We start from the raw sequence: 22,604 nt of genomic DNA on the forward strand, positions 1-22,604 counted from the left end.
GCACCGAACATCTGTGTCCAATAAGGAACCCATGGTACTTTTTGTAGAGAAAGGAGTTCTGCTGCCTGTTCTTCTTCCCACTGTATACGGCATTATTCACTTCGCCCATCGCTGGGTGGTTTTGGTGTGTTGAGCACCTGCCACAATTAAAGATGGTTCTCCAGTGACGAGCAAGTTCGTAATTGCATGTGTTAGGTGGGGACGGAGGAGGGCAAGCGGGGTTACACGTTTGTGTTTATGTACAGTAACCCAACTATGTCAAAAGACTGAGGTATGTAAAATATTTGTGAAGAGATGAGAGAGAAAATTTGTGTACAGACTGCTCTAGGACTCACTGATGCAAGAACTTGTACGTTTGCATCTATATGGTGGAAGGTTTGCAAATTAAAAATATATTTTTTCTCAGTATTTGTATATTTATATAAAAAATATTGACCAAAATTAATAGAGCTATGATTAAACCGCATTTATTGTATGTAATTTTTGAAGTGTATGGAGGGCAGTATTATTTCCAAATATACGTGACTTTTTTTTTTTCCTCCTTAAGTCTACCTTTGAGAAGGGATCAAAAAATGTTGGTGCCTCAGTAACTGTTCCCTGGTAGTCTCATTCATCTCCTTTAAGAATAATGCAGTTAGTTTAAGATGCATGTGGTGTTTATGGATATAGATTAATTTATAAGCATGCCAGTTTAAGGAGACATTGTTTTTATTGATATTTCTATGTGGCAGTGACGATATTAAAATTAAGCAGTGAGTAATCAATAATGATCACTTTTTGCATATTCAGAAATTCAGTTTGATTAGAGCTTTGTCAAATAGAGCCTCTAGTCTGATGAGCTCTAGCTGTGTAAAATGGGACTTCTTGTGACTCTACAAGAATCATAAAATTTAATCTGATGTTAAGACCAAAGATGTCAGCATCTGAGGTTTCGTTATTGTCCTGGTTTGGCCTAAACCAGGCCAATTTTCCTTTCAGTGATTTTTACTTTCAGCTAAGTCTCTTCTAAGTAACTGCACTTTCTGAAACTGACTACATGTTTTGCAGACAGTGTCTGCTTCTGGGACTGATAACGCTCGAAGTTTGTAGTTATCACTGAGGCACCGGTAGGGATGTTGTGCAGAAAGGCTCTTGCTGTACTTATTCTTAGAGAAACCAAGGTCACTGCTAAATTCCTCACTGCTTACGAGTGAAGAGCCGAAGCGGGGTCGCACCTGCAGGGAGGAGCGGACAGGGCAGGTGACCAAAAATTGACCAGCGAAGGTATTCCATTCGTCATTCTCGGTATAAAGCGGGGGGATCACGAGGGGCTCGGCCTGCTGTTTTTGGGGGCCTCGGCCTGCTTGGACTGCTTCTGCTGCTTCGGGCTGCTTCTACAGCTTGAGCCTTTGGCCAGTGTCCAAGGAGGACTCTGTCTGTTTTCCTGCTGCCCCCGATCCCGATCCGGGCATCCCTGAATGCAGCACTCGACCGTCGCTAGGCCCAGCCTGGGCCTTCCCGGAGCCTGCCCTGCAGTGCCGGTAGTGATGTGGCCGACATCGGGGGAGCTCGATCTTGGTTTTGTATATATTTGTATATATTTGATTATTCCAATATTATTATTATGCTCTTTTTCATTATTATAGTTTATTAAAACTGTTCTAACTTTCCAACCCGTAAGTCTCTCTCCCTTTTCCCTTTCCCTTCTGGAGAGCGGGGGGAGGGTTAACGGAGAGCATCTGCCACAGGTTTAATAGCCGGCCCAGCTTCAAACCGTGACAGTTATGTATTTATAAAAAACTATTTTATTATTTGTAATTCAGAAAATCATCGATGAGTTTAATAGCAAGTTCTCAGGAAATGACTTCTATACTTCAAGGGCAAATTTCTAAACTTGCGAGAAGGCTATGCTGGTCTGTTAAACCTCTGCTGGAAGTAAAAAAAAATCAGCCCAACCTTACATCTGGTTATACTGGCATGAATTGTGAACAAAAGGCAAACTCATGGCCTGTGTATGCAGCGGCTCGGGAGCATTTGTCTGGTTTTGTAATGCTAACATTTCTGTAAGTGGATCCAGTCACCTACAGAGGTGATCTTAAGCCCACTAACAAATATTTTTCTTTTCCTTAGTAGTTTTCAGAGATCTCTTCCAAGTCATAAATGGTTTTCCTACATCCCGTGTGCGAGGACCCCATAAACCGAGAACTGGAGGCTCTCAGCAAATCCTGCATCTGGCTGCCTTGGGGCAGCTGCAGCCACCTCCCCATAGGATGAAATTGTTTTGAGTTGGGCTGAAAGAAAATATATTGGATTAGGAGAGTTTTAGTTTGCTTAAAAAGACTTGCTTCCTGTGGTCATAACTTGAAATTTCCTTGTGGTAACCAATTCCATCTGTCTGTGGTTTTTGTTTCTGCTAATTGTTGTTTTAAGGGGATGATTTAGAAGTGCATTGTTTTATTGTCTGTTTGTGTCTACGAGCCCCAGCCCTTACAGCCAGCACTCTGTAAGGACAGAACCAGGTTGTAGTGGAGTGGGAGTCAGCCTCTTCTCTCAGGCAACCAGCGATAGGACAAGAGGACACAGCCTCAAGCTTGGCCAGGGGAGGGTCAGGTTGGACATTAGGAAGCATTTCTTCTCAGCAAGGGTCATTAGCCATTGGAAGGGGCTGCCCAGGGAGGTGGTGGAGTCACCATCTCTGGGGGTGTTTAAGAAAAGACTGGACGTGGCACTTAGTGCGCTGGTCTAGTTGCCATGGTGGTGTCAGGGCAATGGTTGGACTCGATGATCCCAGACGTCTCTTCCAACCTGATTGATTCTGTGATTTTGATGTAGCTTTTTTTTTGTGTAATTTGCTGTTCTAGTCTTGACAGTATTGAACAAACCCATACTCTGCCCACTTTCTCTCCAAGACTTGTTACTTATCAGCTCTCATGCCAGAAAGGTTAGTTTTAAGGCTCTTCATCCAGAATGGGAGGTTATGCAGACCTCGCTTGCAGTTTGTTGTAATTTCTGAGGGATAGGTTGATGGTAGAAAATAATTTTTTTAAGTACTAAAATAATCAGACCATAAGTCAAGTGTCGTCAAAATGTTCAAGGTTGCAAAAATGTTACCAAATAAAATTGGCCTGTGTAAATGATACAAAACTGCATTTAAGTCCTTGAAAGCAGAAGTGTTTCAAGTTATTTATAACCCTTTAAAACCCTTTTTATTTATATTTTATTAAGGCAATGGTTTAATTATGTTTTATCGTCGTTAGAACTATGCACTAGAGTACGTTTTGCATTAGAGTTATGAATGTCTTTGAATTATTTAACCTAACCAAAATGGAACAAAGCTTCAGACTGTCAAATTCCTTCCACTATTTGGAACGTAAATCCTCAAGTTTTGGTACAGAAAACAAGTTTACAATTGCTCTATTAGGTCCTTTTCGTAAAGACATAAAGAGGAAATCTTCATGCAAGACACTTGGAATAAATTGTTAGAAATGAAAGATGAAATAATAGTACTGGTGAAAGAGTCTTTAGCAAGAAAAAGTTTGGCTTAACAACCGGAGGAGACACTTTCTGATGGCATCCCTGGATGCTACGCACGCTTCCCAAGCTGGAACCTCTCCTGTTTAAATCTAGATGAGAGAGCATGCTCTCTCATGATCCTGTCTTTCAAGGAATATTGTGGGGAAAAATACAACATGTAATGGTAGAGAACAGATGCAATCCAGCTGTGATGAGCTTACACCCTCTAGTTTTGAGTTTCAGAGTTTTTCCTGAACCCTTAAAATACGTACAATGTTGGAGCTTCCAAAATAATTCTTTTTCATTGAACCTTCAAAAAGATGCGTTTCCATTGTAAATGCTGTGTGCGTTTAATAGATAGCGTTAAATGGCTAATCTTGTTGTTGTCATTTCAGATTTGATGGAAATTTTAACACCAACGTTTCCAGAACGATTAGCTGTGATAGACTGTCTACCACTGTCAATAGCAGAGCCTTCAATCCTGGACGTGACTTAAATTCTGGTAAGCAGTATAGGCTTTTTTCCTTCTGTTGTAGGTATGCTTTTTCCATTAGACTTTAGCATTTCCGTGGCATAGAGAATTAGCATTGATTGCCATAGCAACAAGCTTTTTTTTCCTCCTTGAAACTGTCACACTGCTCTTAATTTGAGATATGATTGAAAGATGATACCTAAAGTAATGCCCTTAGTCTAAGTACTTTATAAAAATGTCATGATTTTATTCCAGCCTACCATGGATGATTTTATTGTGATTTATGCCCTTTTTTTTTCCTTCCTTTTTTTTCCCAAAGACACTTTCCTTCCTAGGCCTGTCTGCTTTGGTGTCAGTAGTGTCAGCTGCTGAAGGGGCCATGCAAAGAAGTTCTTCTGATCTTCTTAACTGAGCTCAGCTAATGTGAGGCTGTGTTTGTAGTGATATGCAAAAACTACAAAATATAAGGACATCCTAAAATATTTCCTTTCTTTGTCTTGTCAGAGCATTTCCATCTTGACAGTCAGTGTATTTGCTTGACACACTTAAAGAGCTAGAAATATGCTTAGAACCAAAATACATATGACTTATCCCTGAACAATTCTGCTTTTTGTCCTCCGGTGCAGCAAGGTTTTCTTTTTTTTTGCATCCTGGTCAACTTGAATTAATACATGGATTTCAGGGTTTTTTAGTCATGATTTTGTCTAGCTGTTCCATCTTGCTTTTCAACTTTTTACCATGCCTTAGTGATGTAAATTGGGGAACACTATAGATTTTGATTGTGGATTTCACTTAATGTAAGTTTTGGGGTTTTTTGGCATTTTTTGTTTCATTTTGGGTGGTTTTTTTTTCTTTGACTAGTGATGCAGACTTGAGAGAATATTTTTTACTTTAGTTCTCATGTGTCTTTTGGAATAAAACACTGATTTATTTGTTTAACTTGACTGATGAAGTGGCAGACCCACCATTCCACCCTCACCATGCACAGACCATTTGCATATCTTGCAACAAATAGGATGAAAGAAACCCAAATTTCTGTCTAGCCTCTCTTTCCATGTCCCTTCTTATAGCTTTGCATTGTTGTTAGTTAGTCTTCTTTTCTTAAAAAAAAGAAAGTAAAAACCAAAAGCAAAAGAACAGTCCCCATAGGTTCCTTTCCATCCCATCCACAGTACACCACACCTTGAATGAAGGTGCTGGCCAGACAAGCTAATTTCCTGACATGTGTCTCATCACCATAATTTGTGAAGTATTTTCCATCCTAAAGATGGGCAGTCTCTGTTTAATTACTATGACTCGCTGGGCTTTGTTTTAATCATAAGCTATCTCTTTATTAAAAAAAAAAAAACACCAAAAAAACCCCCCAAAAAAACAAAGAAACAACTTATTAAAATAATGTTTAAAATCACATGCAATTGTTGAGTAATCAAAATAATTTTTGAAAGCAAATTTTCGGGCACTGGTATAAAAGCAAACTATTGAATGAATCACTTAATGTTTTTTATTTAAGTAGAAAAACCATTCTTTACTTTTTCTACTGCAGAAGATGCATGTAAAAACAAGTATTAAAGAAAGATTCCTTCTTCTTGAGTGGTGGAAAACAGATAAGCTATAGTTTCTCTTAAACATTCTTTAAATTTCTGGTTTGAATTCTCACAGAAACAAAGTGAGTGTGTGTTCAAGCTTTTTGCTGCCCTGGCTTGACAGTAAGACTTGAGTGCCTCGTCTGCCCTTGCCTCCGGCTTGAAAGCTTCCTGATGAAAGGCGTGTTTTCAAAAAATGGCATTGGCAGAAAAGGGCAGCAGAAGAGAAGAGGGAATTGGAGAGATAGTAAGAACAGGGAAGTGCTTCAGGATTTATTGACAGCAGCCTCTCCTCTGGCTTTCCTGTTAGCAGGTCTCGGAAACGCAGCCTTTGGGGGGAGGTTTTTATCAGTGAGAAAATGCCTGTAAGAGAGAAACAGAGTGGAAAGACTGGATTGATGCAGAAAAATGAGATGGAAAGAGGTTTATTTGAGAAAAAAAAACAAATAAGAAGTTAAGTTTTCTGTAAGCAAGCTACAAGGAATGCCCTTAGTCCTCACCTCCTTGTGCTGGTGTTTGAAAGTGCGTGAGATGACGATTCCCACCTTCCCTTCCCTGGTCCTCCGTTGAGAACATCTAACACGCATGAGCTCCACCACCTCGACCACGGAACAGGAGACTGGTGTGGCTTCAGGGAAGGGTTGCTGCCAGGAGGGTCATCCACAGTGGAGCTGGCGTGGAACTGGACATTGCCCACGTCCAGAGCAGTGTCCCTGTGTCACTGCAGAAGTATTTGGGGTTTGGAATAAACTGGATGTGGGAAGGCTTAGGTGCAGGAGGCTGGGTGTTTGTTTTGTGGGTTGAGGGTATTGTGTTGGTGGTATCTGTAGCTCTCGCTTATGTAGTCGTGGACCATGACCTGTTGTGCCAGAAAAGCAGTCTCTGCCCAAAGGAGTTAATGGTGTAGGACAATAGTTGGCTTGAGACAGACTGGGGATATAAACAGACCGCGAAACAGTTTTGGTCTGAAAGAGAGAGAGTGTGTGTATTCCTTATGCTAAACTAAAACTGCCTTTGAAAGAGGATAAAGATCAAACAAGAAAAAAGTTCCTCTAAATCTCAGTATTGTTCTTACTTCTCCTTGTAAGTGTCCTCATGTAGAGCTAGTGAGGAGTATCTGTTGCACTTTGAATCCAGACTCTACCTTAGCCTGAATAATTTTTCTGCTCTGACAGTTGTTGGTTTGACTTGGTACATCTGGGTATTTTGATCGTGGTTTTTCTCTCCTGCCTTGCTTTGCTCATTTAGACTTAGAGGCAGGATGGGAAGCCACGGCTTCCCAAAAATCGTGTCATACTGTCTTTCCCACTGGATACCGTGTGTCGGGGAGGACCCCAAGCGCCTCAGTCTCCTAGAGAAAGGGTTTGAAAGCCCTCCGCTCCTCCAGCCCAGAAGCAGGAGCTCCTGTACTCTGCTCTAGTTTGCCCACAGTTTCCAAAACCAGCCTGGCCTGTCCATCAACCAGGTTGTCTTCCTCAATGGGTTGATCATTTCATTCTTAATGTAAAAAAAAATATTCCCGTGAGTATCTCTGTTTTCCCGCATGAGTTTTGCAGTTTAAGTAATCCGCCCTCTAAAAAGCTCTCAGCAAAACATAAATTTAAACTCTGCTGTGTTCGGCCTCAATCTCAATTCTTGAAATGTTAATCTTGGCCCGCTCTGTGCACAGCGTAAGAAAGTGGGATCAGAGTGGTGAAGCTGTAGGTGTTGGAAGAGAACGGAATTTGCACCGCAGACTCCGGGCAAGCCACAGGAGCAGAGTCGGGGAGAGCCCTCGGTGCAGACAGCAACCTCAGCTTCTAGTCTGGGCAACGTGTTAGGGAGGGGAAGGGTAGCTCGTGGGACTTGCAAAAATAAATAACTTTTTTTTTTTTTTCAGTTTTCTATTGGATTTTTTTTTGAGGAAGGGAAGAAGAAAGAAATAGATGTGCATCTCTCTTTTTTCAACCCTTAAAAAAGAATTCTTTTGCCACTTTTTTTTCTTAATACTGAATTTTTTTTTAATGTCTGGAAAAGGTTTTGTTTTATCTTGACTTGAGTTTGCCATTTGGATTACTTTTAGCCATTACTGCGAAATAGATAAGGAGAGAGTCTTTATTCTTCAGATGGAATCACAGGCTTTGGTCAGTTCGATTGAGAGATTTGTCCTCACTGGTATGAATAATCCTTTATTTATTAGACAACAAAAGTCTTACCCAGAGCCAGTGCATTGTGTTATCAGATCCCTTTGGTTTTTTTCTTTTTGAATAAACAAGGAACCAGTAAATCATCTTCCTTCTCATCCTTCAAAGCACTGAAACGTCTGTTTCAAGGCAGCTGTAGCAGAGTGCTTTTCCCCAGCAATATGCAGAGGTGGTACCAAGTTGCTCAATAAATGTTGTCTGTGCCTTATTCGAGGTCTTGATCATTTAAAATGCAGAGTGCCTTGGTCACATTCCTTACGTTGCTGTACTTTAAACTGATGGGTGAGTTAAATAGTTGGGAGGTATTTGAGCAGATGAGTTAATATCCCCCTTCTAAATCCTTTTAATCAAGGAAGCTGGGCTCATCCCTTGAAATGAAAGTTCTTTTTACTTCATTGCCCTTCAGAGTCAAAAGAGCTCCCAAGGAGCGAGCTGGGCTCCATCCTGGCTCATGCCATCAGCAGAATTTTAATTGGGTTTGAGCTGCAGAGCCTTTTATTTCTGGTGAAATCTCACGAGCCGGAATACAGTTTAACTCAGAAAATCCTGGATCAGATTTGTAAGTCTGGAGAGTTAGAGAATGTCTTCACTTGTAAAATAAACACGTACGCGTTCTGCTGTTGTTTCAACAACAAAAAAAGAAAATTCAACTTTTCTTTTTTTGTGGGGTGAGAACTGTGAGGTCTGCAGCTCAATGCGTGTAATGCTAAAGAAGAACACTGTAAGAAACTCTTTTATAATGAGCAATTACGTTCAGTAGTTCCGTTTTTTTCACTGACTGTTTATGCTGTTCTTTGAAGATTAATTAGTTAATGATTTGACTATGCTTTGAAGATGTAAAGTGGTATCTAGAAGTGCTAAGTGTTATCATATCGCATTCCCTTTGAAGTTCTATAAACTCTATCACATAGGGCTTGCTTTCTAAAAGTCCTTTTTGCCTTGCGAGTTATTTATAATTAGAGAGAATGATCATTTCAATACTTTCATGTTAATGCTCTCCAAGTTTTTCTGTCCACAGCAGAATTTGGGGTCAGATAGTGCTGCACTGTAAGTGGAGGGGACGGGGGTTTCGGGGTGACTTGGCAATGCCAGCTCATGGGCCCCTTGGCCATTTATATCCCCAATCTGTGTCTGGAATTAGGGATACCACTAAGATTTCTGTGTTTATAAGACTTGGACTCTTGGCTTCCTCCAAGTAGCATGGTATCAAGGCTGGGTCTTTATTTAGTGGTGATGTTTATTTTAGAAAAGCAAAAGTATCTGCAGGGCATTCTTCTCCAGAGCTTTAGTGGATGGAAAATAAAAGTGCACTTAAAGAGAAAAAGTATCTATTTTTCAGCCATGGCTTATCTGCTGGGAGATTGTCTGCTGTGGACATAGGAAAAAGAAAAAAGAAAACAAAAAAAAAGGCAGAGAGTTACGATAAAATTGGTAGTCTCTGGGGAAGGCAATATTGAACTGACATACTAGCTGAAGGAAAATATCAGCAGAACTTTGTGAGAAGGAGGAACAGCAGAGAGAGGCACCGAGGCTGCAAGGAGTTTGAGGTTCAAAAGCAATTGTTTTATGGGGAAGAGGAACACTTCTAAATCCAGACACTCTCACGGGGAAATAAATACAAATCATGGCCTTGTGGGAATGAGAAGTTTATCTTTAACATAGCAATGATTAAAAAGAAAACCCTTTTAATTGTAAACTCCTTTCTTTTAATGCTGTTGGTGAAATTCAACTGGATGAGTTATTTCATCCGGGCTTTAACTGAGTGCTCATGTCTGATTTGAAAATACAATTTTAGTAGCGGTAGTAGTGGTGTGCCTGGACTTTTATGGCCTTATTTATGTCAAAGTGTAATTGTTCTAGCTTTTTCTAAGTTTTTTGTATTGCAGTAGAATGCATAATGTTGATTGTCATACAGTGCTGGAAGACAGTGTTGTTTAAAAAAAAAAATTAAAATAATTATGATTGTCTTTTTTTTTTTTTTTTTTTTTCCTTCCTTCCAAGGTTTTGATACTTTTAAGGAATTTTTTCCCAGGCTTCTCTTTGCAGCTTGTGTGGGCTGTGAGCACCAGTGCTGCACCTTCTCTGAAGGGTCAGGCTGCCAAACCCTCAGTGAGTTCTCCCAGGCAACTAGCGACAGGACAAGAGGACACAGCCTCAAGCTTGGCCAGGAGAGGTTCAGGTTGGACATCAGGAAGCATTTCTTCTCAGCAAGGGTCATTAGCCGTTGGAAGGGGCTGCCCAGGGAGGTGGTGGAGTCACCATCTCTGGAGGGGTTTAAGAAAAGACTGGACATGGCACTTAGTGCCATGGTCTAGTTGACGTTGTGGTGTCAGGGCAATGGTTGGACTCGATGATCCCAGAGGGCTCTTCCAACCTGATTGATTCTGGGATTCTGTGTGAGTTCAGAAATGAATCTGGGTTTTCCCAGACAATATTTCAGAGAGGAAGAGAAGATAGGTGCTTTGGAGGGGAATGAGGAGAGGAATTTCTGCTAGTTCTAGCTATAAAAGCTAGAAACTCTATGTGGGTTAGGTTTATTTTGTTTTTAATTAAAACTGATTTTTGCCTAAAGTTTTCCATGCTGCCTAATTTTGGCAATATTAAAATTTCACATTGCTTTGTGTCCCTCCCACACAGAAACCATTGTCCATGACCAAAGAAACCTGCTCTTTGTACAGATCGGAAATGGCGCTGCTAAACTGGTATCATATCAGGTGTGAAACCAAAACGAGGACTTAAGAGATGTTTGGGGAGAACTTGAATGAAACAAATTCTTTCCTGTGAGGGTGGTGAGACCCTGGCCCAGGCTGCCCAGAGAAGCTGTGGCTGCCCCTCCCTGTCAGTGTTCAAGGCCAGGTTGGATGGGGCTTGGAGCAACCTGGTCTAGTGGAAGGTGTCCCTGCCCATGGCAGGGGGCTTGGAACTGGATGATCTTTAAGATCCCTTCCAACCCAAACCAGTCTGTGATCCTATGATTCTTAAACCATATGGGCAAATTTGTTTGACTTTTGGTTGCAAGATGGTGGGTGGTTTCTTTGAAAGTGTGAAAACTCCTGAGAAGATTCCTGCTCCCAAGAGCAGCACCAGGTTGATTTTACCTATGCACAGGGGAGAAGGAGAAACAAGCTTTGGCATCCTTGTGGGGGCTGAATTGGTATTTTTTGGAGAAGGATGAAAAAGTGAAGAGGTGTGAGCCCCTCAACACAGTCATTAACACACTGGGAAAACCCTCATCAACCATTTCATGTCTTGTTCTTGTTTCCTCCTCGGCCTTCCTCCTCATCTCGTCCACTGAGGCACCAAATTCTTCAAACCCACAATTGTGCAAAGCCGCATCTGTACAGAGTCCAGCATGGTGCAACCAGGGCTTCCTAGGGACTGTGGAAATACAAAAAAACTGTTGCAAAAAGCGGGGAAAAAAACCCCAGATAGTTGTTTTTACAGGGTAATTATGCTGAGCAAAATGTGGAGAAAACATCGTGGCCACAGCCAGTCTGGGAAACTTGAGAAAGTGCTAAACTGTTGAGGGTGTTGAACTTAAACTGTACTCTGTGTGGGTATTTTGTCGTAGGATGTCTGGCTACGGTTTGAAATGTGCCTTGCAGTGATTTCCAACCCAAATATTGGTGTATTTGATAATGACTGAGATGTGGGAGATGATACTGTCTGGACTATTTTCAGGGTCAATCTAAGGGGAAATGCCAAAAGTAAATGTTCAGCAAAAGGTGAAGCACTCTAAGTCAGAGCTGCCCTCTGCCAGTTCTGGTGAGGTTTATAATCAAACCACATGAAAGCAGAAATGGCAAGAAAATAGTTTGTTTTTTTTAAAACAAATGCATTTTAAGCTGATACGATCCATTTTAAAAACTGAAGAATTCAAACATTCAGGTTTTATTTTCAGCTTGCTGCGAGCAGAGAGGATGATTTGCCCCAAGGGGAATATAATCCTGTTACTGCTGTGGTGATGAGAGGGTTTGTGCCTCCCATGCTCATGACTTCCCATTCCCTCTCTCCTGGGAGCGTTTTTCCCCTTGCTTTAAGGGACTCAGCAAGCCTACAGCTGCCTCATGTCACCGGCGTGGCAAAGCCGGCGAGTGCATGGGATGAGCGCCGATCCCTTCGTCTCTCCAGGCTTGCAGGGAGAGTCATCGTGGTGCCCACGCCGGGTGGCAGCAAGGGCATTTCCATGGCACTACGAGGCAGAAATCCCAATGCCGCCTCTGCCTCGGGTGATTTGAGCACGATTGTCCCCACCTGGGCCCTGAGAGCTCGGGATTTCCACAATATTTGTACACTGTGGCTTAGCTTGGTGTATCTACAACTACCTGAAGGGAGGTTGTAGCGCAGTGGGAGTCAGCCTCTTCCCCCAGGCAACCAGCGATAGGACAAGAGGACACAGCCTCAAGCTTGGCCAGGGGAGGTTCAGGTTGGACATTAGGAAGCATTTCTTCTCAGCAAGGGTCATTAGCCATTGGAAGGGGCTGCCCAGGGAGGTGGTGGAGTCACCATCTCTGGAGGGGTTTAAGAAAAGATTGGACATGGCACTTAGTGCCCTGGTCTAGTTGCCATGGTGGTGTCAGGGCAATGGTTGGACTTGATGATCCCAGAGGTATCTTCCAACCTGATTGATTCTAGGATTAAATATCTTTATAAGTTATTAGTGCAGACGGCCTCGGCCGTGGTGTAGCTGCTTCATTTGGTTGGTGGGTTTGGTGGTGGTTTGTGTTTTTACTGATGTAGTCACCTTTGTTAGTATTGCTGAGCTATAGCTTTTGAAAGACTTCTATCATTAGTGTTAAGTAGCGCTTCCTTAAAGATTATTTTAATAGGAAAGTAAGCACATTTTAAAGAGAATTAATGTGGCCTGTAAACTACAGGACGGTTTGAGATCCATACCCTGTGGTTATATTCTGAGCTCAGTTCCCCCTTGGCTACACGACTTGGGAACATGTCATTTACCTTCTTTGTTCTTGCTTTTTGTCCATCCAATGAGTTAATTAATAATCACCTGCCACAGAGGAGTTTCCGAGAGACTTGGAGGAAAGTTGCGATATAGCTCCTAAGAGCTGTTATTATCATTCTTTTGGAATTTTATGATCTTGAAAATAGGAACCTGGTGGTGATGCTCACGGTGAGGATGGGTGGAACCAGCATGGAGCCACCACCCACCAGGTAGTGCTTGGGGAGTGTGACCGCTGCATAACCCTTTGAGGGAAGATGATGTGTTTTCCCTGAGAAGTGGCTATTTCTCTTAACAAGCAACACATGATGGGCCCACAGCCTTGTTAATTATGGCCCAGGGATAATGAGAAACTTGGATAAATTCTCAAGTCCCAAGAGTGGGAGCTGTACGTGTCTATCCTTGCACAAACAGGAGAGTGTGATGAAAAAGAGGAAAGATTCTCTCTTCTTTTTGAACCTTTTCAGCTATTTCTGTCTGGTGACTTTTTCCACAGCCCACATTTGTGTAGTGTTCGTGTGGACATTTTTAAACAGATGTCAGAATAGGCAACGTTGACAGGTTGGTTTACAGAGCTGTAAGCAGCAAACCTACTTAATATTTTGGAGTTATTTCAGTATAAAGAACACGTGATTTTTTTTAACATGAGGGTTTTTTCTTTATGAAAACTATGTGGACAATGTGTTTGTCATTACGTGTAAGTGTATGTGTGTATAGTATACATATTCTATATAATCGCCTTAATCTCTTCCTTCCTTGCTCCTGCCTTGGCTTCTGGGGCCCCAGTTACACTTCAGAGATTCAGGAATTGTCATCACATATGAAACAAAATCTGTCAAGTCCAGTGTTAAGTTTCCAAAAGCCTTTAACTGTTTGCAAATGGGACATGAAGCTTTATCAGTCCTCAAACAGAGCTACTTGCAGTTGGCGTTGGGACCCAGGTTGTTCTTCTCCAGGCACGTATGAGAGAGGCCTTGAGTAAACATACCTCCAAGTTTGACCTCCCTTTGTAACTCTACTTCATTTCTCGTTTTTCCTCTCCGACCTTCAGTTCTTGCTGATAATCTGAAGTCTAACCCCGGAATTAAATGGCAGTATTTCAGCTCAGAAGAAGGCATTTTCACCGTTTTCCCAGCCCACAAGTTCCGGTGCAAAGGCAACTACGAACACCGCAGCAGGTATGATTTGTCTCGTATGGTTTGTTTCCTTACAATTTAGTGGGCAAAGCACTAAAATTGGATTTCTCAAGCACTGATTTCATTTCAGCATTACACTTTGCCAAGACAACAACATTCATGAGTAACTTTTAATGGGATCCCTTGGGTTTTCTTAGGTTTGTTTTTTAAAGCACCAGTCTTCACTTTTAAGAAACACTGAAGTGAAATAAAATCACATACAGGTTCCTCGCCTTTCCCAAATCAAATAAGCTGTAAATAGCAGTAACTTGTAAATTGTGGGTCTGCCCATAGGCAAAATTTGTCTTGTATTTGACTCATACTTGACCCCCGTTAATGAAGCAGTGAACATGTGTTCTACTGGTTTGGCAGGTGCATCGCTTTGGGGAGGGGGGTGGAAGGAGGAGAGACTGGAAAGGCCACAGGTAGGAGCATTTTTCCCATCTCCACCCAAGGTTCAAGTGGCACTTTGTGGGCAGGAGGGAAGCAGCAATAGTGGAAACTCTCTGTTTCCACTAAGAAAACTGTAGAAAAAAGGATCAAATGGTGATGTAGTTTTCCTGTGCAGGGGGATATTCCTATTTTGTAGGCATGAAGCAGAGCAGCTGCAGTATTTTTTCGCTAGACTTTGCTGTCAATATTATGGGAGTGATCAAGAGTCGAGGGTGGAATCTTCTGAGAAAGTGCAGTGGCTTTAGTACCTCTGGTCACACATTAGCTAATTGCATCCGTTAATCAATCTATGTGGAAGAAGTATCAGCACATCCAGGTACATTTCTACATAGCTGAGTGTACAGAGACTAAAAAGTGTTCTTGTAACCTGTGTTGAGCAATCAAATGTTTACAGATGTTATCTTCAATTTGTCATCCAAGCTTGAAGCATCTGGGCTTGATTAAGTTTTCTGTGGTCTTGGAAAGGTGCAGTCTGAAGACGTGAGAGCTGGGGTACCCCAGTCTTGATCAGAATTTTGACACTAAAACCCTTGGTGATTCCGTCCAAATCGCTTAGTCTTGGTCACAGTTTCTCCGTGGCTAAATAAGGGATATATTTTTGCTAGTATTTACTTCAGAGGGTAGTTTGGATGGATTAATTAGTTAATACTTAAGTGCTTTGAAGATCAAAGGCCCTATTTAAGTTCTAGGTATTAATACCAGTGTCGAGCTGCAGGCTGTTTTACAATTAAGAACTGATTTGTGCCAGTTGTTTATTGCAGTGCCTTGTCTAAAATCTTTTGCATTTCCTTTTAATAAGATTTCTCTGGCTGCCTTTGATATAATAAGATTTAGATCCCAAAACTCCCACTTGACTCTAGTTTTGAGTCTGGACTGAAGAAGGAAGAGAGTCCTGTCTTTTTTTTTTTTAATTCTTCCTTCTTGCTGAAGATCTTCCTGATTTGCTCCAGGTTGAAACCTCGGCGCGAGAGCTTGTGAAATCTTTCACACACCTCTCACAATATTGAACTGGGTCGGAGCACGGCTTCACCAGCGACCAAGCTGGTGAAGGGGCTGGAGGGTCTGACCTACGAGGAACGGCTGAGGGAGCTGGGGGTGTTTAGCCTGGAGAAGAGGAGGCTCAGAGGTGACCTTAGTGCAGTCTACAACTACCTGAAGGGAGGTTGTAGCACAGTGGGAGTTGGCCTCTTCTCCCAGGCAACTAGCGATAGGACAAGAGGACACAGCCTCAAGCTTGGCCAGGGGAGGTTCAGGTTGGACATTAGGAAGCATTTCTTCTCAGCAAGGGTCATTAGCCATTGGAAGGGGCTGCCCAGGGAGGTGGTGGAGTCACCATCTCTGGAGGGGTTTAAGAAAAGACTGGACATGGCACTTAGTGCCCTGGTCTAGTTGCCATGGTGGTGTCAGGGCAACGGTTGGACTCGATGATCCCAGAGGGCTCTTCCAACCTGATTGATTCTGTGATTCTGTGATTCACTGTAAATAGGTTTGCTGATGTTAGCACAGACACATGGCAGCACCAAGAGCCTTTACCAGCATTAACTCAGATTGGCCATGGGGTTTAAAACTGCGCAGACCCAAGGGGTTGAGGAGCCTGACCCATGTGAAGTGCATTCCAGGGCACCAAGAGAAAACCCTTTCTTGGCCAGAAGCCTTCCCTTATTACAATAAACCGAACACCCCATGCTAATGCAACTCTGCACAGTTGCACAGGTTTTTACTTGTCATGTAACCACCAGATACCCACGATTGCACTTACTTTTCCATGTGAGTAAGGTTCCCAGCACCCAACGTTTATCATGAGGCATTTCTTGCTTGTCAACACTTAATCCACAACTTGGTGTGAGCTGCTGCAAACAGTAATCCCAAACTCTGCTGCGTCAGCAAAATTGGTTATTCCTAGCTCAAAGCGGTTGCTGTGACAGAGGGAGAAGGATCTGACACCTGATTTTGGTTAAAAAAATCAGAAAGAGCGTGAAAATGAGGGCATTTTCTGTTCAGATTCTCAGCTCATCTTTCCTAGGAGAAGTTTTCATAAAGGCAAAAATTCCTGTTATAATTCATTGTTTCTCTGGGGTGTTTTTGTTTTAAATTCTCAACTCTTTTCACTTGTAAATGTTTTAGTGGCAATCACAAGATGATTCATGACAGTGGTTTGGGGTTTGTTCTCCTTCAGGCCTGTCTACGTTTCTACTGTTCGACCTCAGTCCAAGCATATCGTTGTCATTGTGGACCACGGGGCTTCGGTCACGGAGACGCAGCTTCAGATTGCCAAAGATGCTGCCCAGGTTATTCTGAGCTCTATAGATGAACACGATAAGGTAAGCTTTCTCCAAGCAATGAGCATATTTTCATTGGTTTCAGCCATGCTCAGTGTTTTCAGTTTTCATCCAAAGTGGTGTTTTTAACTTGTGGTCCATGGGCTCACAGGGATCTGTGGTTTGCCTCTAATGGGTCACTTGAACTCACTTTTGGAAGCTTGTATTACTGCTGGGGAAACATCCAAATGATCTGCAGGCTGGAAAAAAAAAGTGAAAACCGCTGTTGTAAGGCAAAATCTTGGGTTTGAGTAATCTTTAAAGGCTCCTTCATCTTGGCAGAAACTTTAGGTGATGGTCAGCAGTGTGATACAGTGTGCAATTAGGAGAACCATGCTCTGAGCCTGATGACTTCTGAAGTACTAGATTGCTTTGAGCAACTCATTTTACCTCTGAGGCTGTCTTTTTTGCTTGTAAAAATGGAAATTATTTCTTCTGTTGCTATACTGGCGTGACCTGAAACATAATTAGTGTTTGGAAGATTGCCAGACAATTGTGATACCAGCAAGGAAAGGATAAAGCAAAGGGACAAGAAATCTGAATTTTATTTCTTGCTCTGCCACAGATACTCAACGATGAGAAAGTCACTTAACCTGTAATTGTTTTAAGTATGGATTACAACCAGGGGCCCATAAGGTGCTTCTGTAGGACCACAAGCAGTCCCTAGTTTGTTCTACTTTTAGTAATTCTCTACTAGTGGGACTCTGATCATTCTTTCTGCTTGGGTGTTTGTTTTTTTTTTTTTTAGTAGGAAGGGAGTTTCAGTTTAATCCAGTTGAAGAACAACTGATCATAATCTCTGCCTTAAGTCTTCTCATTAATAGCATGGGAAAAACACTTCTAACATCTGTGCTTTTAGGGAGTTTTCATACTGTAAGATAATGCTTAGAGTTTAGCAGAATTAATAATACTTCAAGTGTCAAAAGTATTCATCTTAATATAGGCCTATAATGAAGGAAATACATTTAAGACATACATTACTTGGTCAGTAGCTCAGTGGTTATGAAACCTGTTAGACAGGAATATAATTACTGCTTAATTCTGTGACTGTCTTGCATCAGTCATAATGTATAATGAAGTATGGCACTCATTTAATAAGACTGGTATGTGATGTGTGTATTAATGCGAGTGTTACCACTTATTTACAGGAGAAAAATGGATGGTAGATTTGGCTTGCTTTGACTGAAACGTTAGAACAACATGATGCTTTGCCTGTGAAAAGTTCTTAGAGTTTTTTTTTTTCATTTTCTGTACACACTCCACTTCTCTATAGGCACTCAAGGCTTTCCTGAAAATGCTCTCTGCTGACTTTGTTTTCAGTTATCTCAAGTTCACTTAGGCTTCTGCTCGGAACAGTGTATTAACTATTGTGTGTATGAGCAGGGAGAAGCTGACTTCATCTGAGAAACAAAGACTGAAGTCTCTTTTTCTTGAAATCACCATAAGTCTAATCCTCTTCCAATTTGATGGATTTATGCCTCAAGCATTTCTTTTTTAACAATTGAATTTTAAACCCACAGAATCTCTTCAGTTGGCTTATCATTGTGTTTTCTGTATCGGTGCGTGAAGCATTATAAATGGTAAGGTAATCCAATATAGTTTCTTCTCTTTCAAGATCTCTGTGTTAACCGTGGCAGACACAGTACGAACCTGCTCGCTGGATCAGTGCTATAAGACGTTTCTGTCTCCTGCCACTAGTGAGACAAAAAGGAAGATGTCCACCTTCGTCAGCGGTATAAAGTCATCTGACAGCCCGACGCAGCATGCGGTGGGGTTTCAAAAGGCTTTCCAGCTGATAAGAAATACAAACAATGGCACCAAACTCCAAGGAAGTAAGTCCCTTGTTGTGCAATCCTGATTATTTCTGAGGCTTGTGAATGTTTTCGTATTTGAGAGTCTCACTTTGACAGAGGCCAAAGGAATGTAGTGCCTTGAATATTAAAAAAAAAAAAAAAGGCACATGTTTTTATTAAGTAGCATTTACTGGATCTGGAATCTGCATGAATGACTGTTGAATATGGCCATTCCCTTTTAATTCGTGTCACTTGCTGACTTTCTTTTGAACTATAATAATAAATTGCAGGATTGAATGCCTGATAGCTGAATTATTTCCCAAATGTGTGCAGGGGGGGGGATCCTTTTAATGAAAATTGCTGTTGCTGCAGGTTCATTGACTTATTGCTAAAACATACGTGTATGCGTCATCCCCCTACAGAAGTGGCTGTTGCTTCTCAGGGAAAAGGGTTTTCTGAGAATACCAATTATGGGTGATACTTTATGGAATGTGAGGTTGGCCTGGCTAAATCTTCCTTCATCTAAGAATATCCCCCTGAATTTTAGTGTATGCATTATGGGCTTTCTCCTTCCCATTCCCAAGATTGGGGTTTTTTTGTGTGTTTTTTTGGTAATGAGGATGTGGTGAAAGATGTGGAAAAGATGGATGTGAAATTGAGTGGCACGTTTGTTTGCCAGGAAGCCGTGGAAAGCACATTCTTGAAGCTGTGCTCTGAGTGCTTATTGGAGTGGAGTAACATTGCCAATGCCGTGGCAGGGTGGAGAAAGCAGACCAATCTCTGTTGGTTTTCTCAGAAAGGGTCATTAGCCATTGGAAGGGGCTGCCCAGGGAGGTGGTGGAGTCACCATCTCTGGAGGGGTTTAAGAAAAGCCTGGACATGGCACTTAGTGCCCTGGTCTAGTTGCCATGGTGGTGTCAGGGCAATGGTTGGACTCGATGATCCCAGAGGGCTCTTCCAACCTGATTGATTTTGTGATCCTGTTTAGTCAATTTATGTAGTACAGATCCCATAGCGTGGTCCTGCTCCAGTGAGTGCAAATCCTTCATTGTCCTGAAGGGCACCAGCTCAGAAGAAAGTGAAAAAGTCCAGGAATTAAAGTGCTTTGGAAAGACTAAGGAAAGGGGCTCCTACTTCATGGGACTCCTTCGGTTTATAACATGGTGCTTTTGCTATTAAAGGTTCAGCCAGCTTCTGAAATTTAGGCCACAGATACAGGGAAACATTTATCTGCCTGAACACTGCCTAGCTGAAAGATTGGGTTGTCAAGGGCAGGTTTTTACCTGTTTATATATCAGGATTAGAAGGTTTTGGCATATTCTTCATTAATGTGAAAACACATACTTTTACGAGGTTTCACACCAAACAATTATTTTGGGACACAAGTACAGAAAGTTAGGAGAAAAGGCAAATGCTTTGGATTTAGGTTCTCTCTAAGTGTGAAAGATTTTGAAAACCTGATGTGTATGTAGCAAATTTCAAAACTCATAGGGTGAGACACACTAGGTTTGAGAAGAGGATGTTTATAAAACATGTCTCGATTTCTTGTAAATAATCTTTTCAGCTTTTTAAAAAAGAAAAATAAACTTAGAAAAAAACATCATTCATTTCACTGTTAGTTTGTAACATCCTGTTTCCAGAGAACAATGTGTGGGTGTGTCGGGGAAGCTGTTGAGATACAGCCTCGTGCCCGAATTCGCACTGGAAAAGTTAGAAGGGAACTACTGGTATGAGACGGAAGAACTGTGCCGTTGCACACGTCTGAATTTCCTGCCTTATGCTGGTTCCCATTGCAGTCCTGCCCAGCAGCCCCTCATCCCAAAGTGTAAGAAAATGCCCTGCCACCAAGTACCATCTGAAAACACTCTAGTTAAATAGGTAGGGGGTGTGTGTGTATATATATATATATATATATATATATAAAAAAAAAATTGTAGTATATGTATATATTATGTACACACACACACTATAGATAGATGGGTGCAGTAATGATAGAGGGGATATAAGGGCCTTTTCCAGCTATCAGAAGTGCAGTGTATGAAACAGTGTAGGGAGATCACCTATTGAAAGCGGCCCGGTGGAAAGAGAACTGGGGGTGCTGATTGACAGCCGGCTAAACATGAGCCAGCAGTGTGCCCAGGTGGCCAAGAAGGCCAATGGCATCCTGGCCTCTATTAGCAATAGTGTAGCCAGCCGGTCTGGGGAAGTGATCGTCCCTCTGTACTCAGCACTGGTGAGGCCGCAGCTTGAATCCTGTGTCCAGTTCTGGGCCCCGCACTTCAAGAGAGATGTTGAGGTGTTGGAGCGAGTGCAGAGGAGGGCGACCAAGCTGGAGAAGGGTCTGGAGGGTCTGACCTCTGAGGAACGGCTGAGGGAGCTGGGGGTGTTTAGCCTGGAGAAGAGGAGGCTCAGAGGTGACCTTAGTGCAGTCTACAACTACCTGAAGGGAGGTTGTAGTGCAGTGGGAGTTGGCCTCTTCTCCCAGGCAACTAGTGATAGGACAAGAGGACACAGCCTCAAGCTTCACCAGGGGAGGTTCAGGTTGGCCATTAGGAAGCATTTCTTCTCAGCAAGGGTCATTAGCCATTGGAAGGGGCTGCCCAGGGAGGTGGTGGAGTCCCCATCTCTGGAGGGGTTTAAGAAAAGCCTGGACATGGCACTTAGTGCCCTGGTCTAGTTGCCATGGTGGTGTCAGGGCACTGGTTGGACTTGATGATCCCAGAGGGCTCTTCCAACCTGATTGATTCTGTGATTCTGTGAAGGGTAAGATGCCCTGTTTAGCACTGGTCCCTAATGCAGACTTAGGACTGTCTTATGTTACTCCTGCTAGCAAAGCTTTGAGACTGCAGCATCATGCCTGGCTGCAGTATAGAATAGCTCTGCCATAGCCTAGGAAACACATTAACAATTTTCCTTAAACTACAGCCAAAGCTGTATTAATACCTGGCTTTGCTTTTTTCCCCTAGTTTTAGCATCTTAAAAAAAGAAAAAAAGGCAGAAATTCACCCAGTATTAACTGCTCCTCTTAACTTGTTTGTATCCAACGCCAGTTCTGGTTGAAATGCTTTTCAAGTCATGACGACAAAATGAACAAGTCAAGGCATTCATGCCTATTTAAAAAAAAAAAACACACAAAAACCCCGATGAGACAACGAAGTTGGTACATAACCAACTAACCTCATGTGCTTCAGATGATATGGTGGAGTCTGGTCCCTAAAGGTGTCTTAATTATATGCATAAAATAATTTTAATATTGAGATACAACATGATGAAACAGGACGGTGTGTAAGCAATAATTTGAATTTACGTGTTCAAAGGCTTCGAGGCAGGCCTTTTGCCGAGAACACGCTCAGCTTGAAAAACGTGTTCAGCTTTGTGTGAAAACAGCCTGGAGAAGAGAAGGCTCCGGGGAGACCTTCTAGCACCTTCCAGTGCCTAAAGGGGCTACAGGAAAGCGGGAGAGGGGCTTTTTACAAGGGCATGGAGTGACAGGACGAGGGGGAATGGTTTTAAACTGAAAGAGGGGAGATTGAGATGAGATCTTAGGAAGAAATTCTTTGCTGTGAGGGTGGTGAGACCCTGGCCCAGGCTGCCCAGAGAAGCTGTGGCTGCCCCCTCCCTGGCAGTGTTCAAGGCCAGGTTGGATGGGGCTGGGAGCAACCTGGTCTGGTGGAAGGTGTCCCTGCCTGTGGCAGGGGGGTTGGAATGAGATGATCTTTGAGGTCCCTTCCAACCCAAACCATTCTGTGGTTCTGTGATTCTGTGATGAACAGTGGTGTGTGCCATGTCACATTGCTCAAGCGTTACCGTTGAACCTACACCCTACCAAAGCACCAGGTGCCTTTCGTCCTGTGGCGTCCTCCAGCCATCGCGCCGCGAGTCAGGGGCTACGTTGCAGCAGCGCTAATGCAGGCACGAAGACACGGGAGTGGGTGAAAAAGGTCTTTTGGAGGGATTTTGAGGTTCCCTCTGACCGCATGGCCAAGCCTTGCTGGAAGGTAGGATGAGGAGGGCCCTGTGGTCACCCTCAGTAAATTTGCGGATGACACCAAGCTGGGTGGGAGTGTCGATCTGCTGGAGGGTAGCAAGGCCCTACAGAGGGATCTGGACAGGTTGGATAGATGGGCTGAGACCAACAGCATGAGATTTGACAAGAACAAGTGCCGGGTCTTAAA

At 42.6% G+C, this 22,604-nt stretch overlaps 1 protein-coding gene across 1 annotated transcript in view; it reads left to right on the plus strand.

The window, feature by feature from the left end:
• CACHD1 (cache domain containing 1) overlaps positions 1–22,604 on the plus strand; it is a 114,039-nt gene that overhangs the window by 59,049 nt on the left and 32,386 nt on the right. Inside the window, exons 4-7 of the mRNA XM_068406188.1 lie at positions 3,888–3,994; positions 13,742–13,868; positions 16,495–16,639; positions 18,252–18,468. Coding sequence (XP_068262289.1) covers positions 3,888–3,994; positions 13,742–13,868; positions 16,495–16,639; positions 18,252–18,468 — 596 coding nt within the window. The remainder of the gene's footprint in view (positions 1–3,887; positions 3,995–13,741; positions 13,869–16,494; positions 16,640–18,251; positions 18,469–22,604) is intronic.

Source organism: Nyctibius grandis, chromosome 8, assembly GCF_013368605.1.
Source record: "Nyctibius grandis isolate bNycGra1 chromosome 8, bNycGra1.pri, whole genome shotgun sequence".
Classification (NCBI taxonomy): domain Eukaryota; kingdom Metazoa; phylum Chordata; class Aves; order Nyctibiiformes; family Nyctibiidae; genus Nyctibius; species Nyctibius grandis.